General features: G+C 69.1%; 1 protein-coding gene across 1 annotated transcript; it reads right to left on the bottom strand.

Annotated features, from left to right (window-relative positions):
* Positions 1 to 358: 358 nt before the first annotated feature.
* LOC128882309 (uncharacterized) lies at positions 359 to 1,317 on the bottom strand (the record flags this gene model as incomplete). The annotated part of the gene is made up of 1 exon (XM_054133888.1): positions 359 to 1,317. A coding segment is annotated over exon 1 (959 nt), but the record flags the coding sequence as incomplete, so codon positions are not given.
* Positions 1,318 to 5,412: the final 4,095 nt, after the last annotated feature.

Raw genomic sequence — 5,412 nt, 5'->3', positions numbered from 1 at the left:
CCGGATCTACCGGAAAGAGGGTATCCACGACACGCTCCAGAACGGGGAAGTCGAGGGACTCCGTGACAGGGGGGGCGGCCGGGCGCATGCGGCCCCCATGGATCCTTGTCCAGAGTCCCGAGGAGCTCTCCCCAGGCGCTCGCCTTGGCCCTCCTGATGGCGCGCTGGAGGTCCATCGTGGCCTCTCGGTAGACCTCATACAGCGCCGCCTCCCTCGCCGGGTCGCGGTTCCGTCTCCGGCGGGCCCTCGTGCATGTAGCACGCAGCGCGGCAATCTCGTCGCTCCACCAGTAAGCGGCCCGCCTCGGAAGCTTCTTGGCTCGGGGCATGGCGGCGTCGCACACCGCCGTCAGCTTACCGATCGACGTCCGCGACCGGTCCAGCCAGGGCATCCGGCCAGGACGCGGCGAGGGCAGCCGCCATCAGGGCGTCCTTCTCCAAGCGCTTCAGCGCCCATCTGCGCGGCGGTCGGCCCGGCGCGGGTCCGCGAGCGGGATGGTACTGAGGGGCAGCGGAGACATCCATAAGGATGTAGAGGTGGTCACTGACGGACTCCACCTCCTCCGCTACCCTCCATCCCGACACGAGACGCGCGGCGGCAGGCGTCGCCCACGACAAGTCGACGATCGACTCGCCCTGCCACCGCACGCACGTGCTCACGGACCCCCGGTTAAGCAGTCGGAGGTCCGTCCTCGCCGCCCACTCCAGCACTGCCCGACCCCTCGCGTCCGTTGCTGGGCCACCCCACGTCGTGGACTTGGCGTTGAAGTCGCCCAGCACAAGCGTTCGGGCTACTGGAGAGCGGGACAATGCGTCCCGGACCCTGTCCAGCAGCCACTCGAACGCCGCGAGGGGGGCACTCGGAGGGGCGTAGACCCCGATCAGGGCCAAGCCGCCGCACTCCGCCCCGACGAACCCGTTGGCGCGGGCGAACACGCGGATGGCCGCGGTGTCGCCGCCCACTATCACCACGGAGCCCAACGCGTCGGTCACCCAGTTCGGGCGGTCGGCGACGCGGTATGACTCCGCGACGACCGCCAACCCCACACCTAACTCGGCCAGGCAGTGGATAAATAAGTCCTGCGCCTTGGCCGAGAGGTTGATGTTGGCTTGGAGGATCCGGACCGGGGGCATGAACTTTAGGCCATGTCCATGGCCTCCCCCGGGCCGGATCCTCCCTCCATCGCAGCGGGCGATCTCGCCCGCAGCGCCTCGGCCGGCGCATCTGCCGCCGGTCGATTGACCGGCGTAGATTCGCCCGAACTCGGGGTCGTCACGCGAGCCCTCCTCCCCTGCTTTGGCGGTGGAGGGGCACATTTTTTGGCCCCGAGCCGGTGGTCGGCTGGCCTGCCCAGGTCAGCACAGACCGGGCAGCGTATGGGCGCCGTGCACTCACGTGCCCGGTGGCCCGCACCGGCGCACCTGTAGCACCGGTCCCCGCGGTCCGCTTCGAGGGGGCATTTCTGCCGCACGTGCCCGAGCTCCAGGCACCTGAAGCAAGGCCTCCACTCGGGTGGACGACCAGCCGACGAGCAGGCCGCCAGCCGCCAGGAGGGCCCTCATGGGAGCCGCCGGGCAGCGGAGCCAGACGGTGCCCAGCCCGGACCCGGAACGCCGGATGATGCCGGTTTGGACCTCGTCCACCGGGCACCCGGTTACCGCGGCAACTGCCGCCGCCACGCCGTCGGCCGTGACGGATTCGTCCAGGCCGCTAACTCGCGCCTCGGCGGATTTAATCGGCCTGGACACCCTCACGTCCGTGCCGGCGAACAGCTCCGCCAGGCGACCGGCCAGGCGGTCCGCCCCGGCAGCGCTGTCCGGGCCCGGGATCTCCAATATGGAGGACCCGGTCTGCCCCTTGCGGTACCGGATGCCGGTTACCCCGACATCCCGTAATCGTACGCCAGCGACCGCCTCTGCCATGACCTCTGAATAGGTCATGGCGCTGCTCGGGGCGACGGTGAGGGATACCGCCGCCCTCTTCGGCGCATGCGCCGGATGAACCCGCGGCCCGGCCGGAGCTCCAGCCGGCCACGCCCCGCGAGTGCGAGAGCGTGCCGCCTCCGCACGCCTCTCCTTGCGTCTGAGCACCTTCGACCATGTCTCAGGTGCCGGACTAGTCAGGGAGGGCGCGACAGGCGCAGGCGGAGGCCTCGCCCGGGACGCAGCCGGGGCAGGCGCGGCACAGGGCCGGTCTCGGCCCGGCAAGGCCGGAGCAGGATGGGCAGCGGCGCCACCCGCTTGCTTCTTCCCGCTCCTCTTCCTGCCTCTCTTCTTTCTCGCGGGCTCCCCGCTGACTGTCCCGGGGCGGCTCCCCACCGCCGAGGGGCCAGGCTGGGTGGGACCCGCAGGAGGGCGCGGCGCGGCCCGCGGCACCCGCTGCGGAGCCCCGCTCGCGGCGGCCACCAGCGAGACCGCCACCAGGCGCGCCGCGAGGCGCACGTCCATCTCGCCGCAGAGGCGACGGATGAGGCCCTCGACGTCCACGCCGGATCGCAGGCTTCCGCGACGGACCGGCGGGCGCAGGCCTCGAGGCAGCAGGCCGACTCGACCTCGCCGTCGAGGACGCACTCGGGCGCGAGGGGGGCACCGGCACCGATACCGCCGGATCGACGGGCGGCGGCACCGACGGCACCGCGGCAGGCGCGACCGGGCCCGCGCAAGCCGGGCTTCCAGCTCGGTCACGCGGGCCCTAGGCTCGGCGACCGTCCGCTCCAGCTCCACCTCCCGGGCCGAGGTCTTGACACGATTCGCCTGTTCGACGGCAGCGTGTCTGATGGTGGCCACTGCAATCCGCAGCTGGCGCACCATCGGCCCCTGAAGGTTGTTGGAGCATTACGCAACCCTCAGGACCGCCCTGGAGCTCTCGAAAATCCGAGAGCCCAGTTCGGCGGTCGGCGCGTGGCGCATCTCCGCCGCCAGCTCCTCTTCACCCTTGAGGGGCTTGCAGGACCTGGAGATCCGGACGGAGGACACTAATGGTCCGCGACGTCCACCGCCAGGCGCTGCTCCCTCTCGCTAGGCTTTCGCTTAGCGTCGGCGAGGCCGACACAATCCCCAGCAGTAGGGGGTCGACCTCGCTTCCTCCTTAGCGGCGACTGCAGGGAGCGCGCCGACCACACCGAGCTGTCTGACCCGTCGGAGTCAGCGCCGGTGCCGGACGCGTCTGCAGCCGCCAGGAGGCGGCCGGAGCCGAGCTCCCGCCCCTCCACCCTCTCCAACCGGATGACGGGCTACGCGAGAAGCACGTCCTCGCGCACCCTGACGCCGGAAGACGCCGCAGCGGAGGAGGTCCCCCCTACAGACGTCTCTTCACCAGGCGCATTGCTGAACCTGGGGGCCTGGTGGTCCACCCCGGGGTTCTCCCAGTCGTAAGATAACGACGCGGGGGAGCCTGGTCGACTACTCCTCACCGCGCCGGTACTGAGGGATCCGACGCCCTCTGCACCGTAAACGCTTAATCCTCGGTTGTCCATGTTCATTTTCAAAGCACCCTATTGCGGGTGGGCGCCGTACCCATGCCTCCAAACTTGCCATGTCGTCAACAGAGGATCCGCCATATGCCAGCTTACCGCGTTCGCCCTCCGCATCCAGCAAGTCGGTTCTCGCAAGCGAGCGCCGACTCCTGAAGCGGAGGTCCAGGAACACCACGAGGAGGTGCGGTGAGTGGACTTGACCGGACGCAACCCGCCGACTTCGCAGAAATTCCCCGTCCAGGAGGACGCCGAAGCGCCACCCTGGTGTAAGGGAATATCAGCTAGGTCGTGGTTTTTGATCCGACCTGGAGGTTTGTGGAAGAGGCATGGTGACCACGACCAACTGCCCCAGTGCCAGGAAAGCGTGCGTCCAGCCTCATGCTCCCACGCATTTACCACCCTGCCCTGGGGCACGATCCGGGAGGCGCTCCGAGAACACGGAGTGCCTCCATATCTACGGGTCGTGTTAGCCGACTACCTGTCGGACAGGTGGATCGAGTACCCTGGCAGAGGCGGGGTGCCGATACGTCGGAGGGTCAGCCGAGGCGTGCCCCAGGGGTCCGTTTCAGGACCCCTGTTATGGAACTTGGGGTACGACTCGGTGTTGCGCGGGCTCCTCCCACCCGGTGTCTTTGTGGTCTGCTACGCAGACGACACATTGATCATCGCGGTGGGTCGGGATGGGACCAGGGTCCACAGGCTGGCGGAACTAGCGGCCGCGATCGTGGTCGCGAGGATCCAGGGTCTGGGCCTTCGGATCTCGCCGCAAAAGACGGAGGTAGTCATGTTTCATGGGATACCTCTGACGCGGCGGGTCCCCCAGACCTGGATCCGCGTGGGTGATGCGGCTGTCCGGGTCGAGGGCCGGATGAAGTATCTGGGCCTCGACCTGGACGGCCGGTGGCGCTGGGAGGGGCATTTCGACCGCCTGGTCCCCCGAATTGAGGCGGTGACGACCCTGTTGGGTCGTCTCCTGCCCAATCTCGGGGGACCGGAAGAGAGGGTCCGCCGCCTCTACCTGGGGGTCGTGCGATCCATGGCCCTATACGGGTCACCCGTATGGGCGCGCGACCTGGTGGCCTGCCGTCGTGGACGGCACCTGCTGCGCCGAGTGCAGCGGCATATGGCCATCAGGATCGCGCGCGGGTATCGCACGATCTCCCACGAGGCGGCGGCCGTCCTAGCGAGGGTCGTCCCCTTTGATTTCCAAGCGGAGGCACACGCCGACGTGTATCGGGGTGTGCAATATCTCCGCCGGAACGGGGGCGATCCGCAGGACGAGGCGGTCGAAGCCTACCGGCGCCAAAGGTGGCAGCTGGCCCGCGAAAAGTGGCGCCACCAGCTCCTGGAGAGCGGCGCCGCCCGAAAGAGGACGGTAGCGGCGGTCCTGCCGAGCTTCGATGCTTGGCTTGGACCGCCGACACGGGCGACTCACCTACCGGCTCACGCAGGTGCTCACCGGACATGGTTGTTTCGGTGAGTACCTGCACAAGGTGGGGGCGGAGGGGTCGCTCGCGTGCCAACAGTGCGGCGCGGAGCTGGACTCCGCGCAGCACTTGCTGGAGGAGTGCACGGCTTTCTCGCGAGAGAGGCGGGCACTCCGCTTAGCTATTGGAGGGGACCTCTCGCTCCCGGCCGTCGTTTCGGCCATGGTCGAGAGCGAGAGGTCCTGGAACGCGGTGTGACGAGCGGGATCGGTGCGCTCCCAATCCCGCTCGCATAGAGAGGAGGAGGTTGAGACGGGCCAGGCGACGGCGGCTAGCTGCCGTCCCTGCCGCAGGGGGGACTGGTCCCCCCCCCCCCCCCGTAAACCCTCACGTCCTGCTGGCAGTCTGCCGCGTAGGGCTGCCCTACACACGTAGCCGGCGAGCTCAAGCTTTGGGCTCGCCGACTGCCAGCAGGGCCGCCGGGCATGGGGGGGGGGGGGGGGGGGGGG

The sequence above is a fragment of the Hylaeus volcanicus genome, unplaced genomic scaffold, assembly GCF_026283585.1.
Source record: "Hylaeus volcanicus isolate JK05 unplaced genomic scaffold, UHH_iyHylVolc1.0_haploid 9991, whole genome shotgun sequence".
Taxonomy (NCBI): domain Eukaryota; kingdom Metazoa; phylum Arthropoda; class Insecta; order Hymenoptera; family Colletidae; genus Hylaeus; species Hylaeus volcanicus.
Note: the sequence above shows the minus strand (reverse complement) of the source record. Positions and strands in the feature narration are given on the sequence as shown.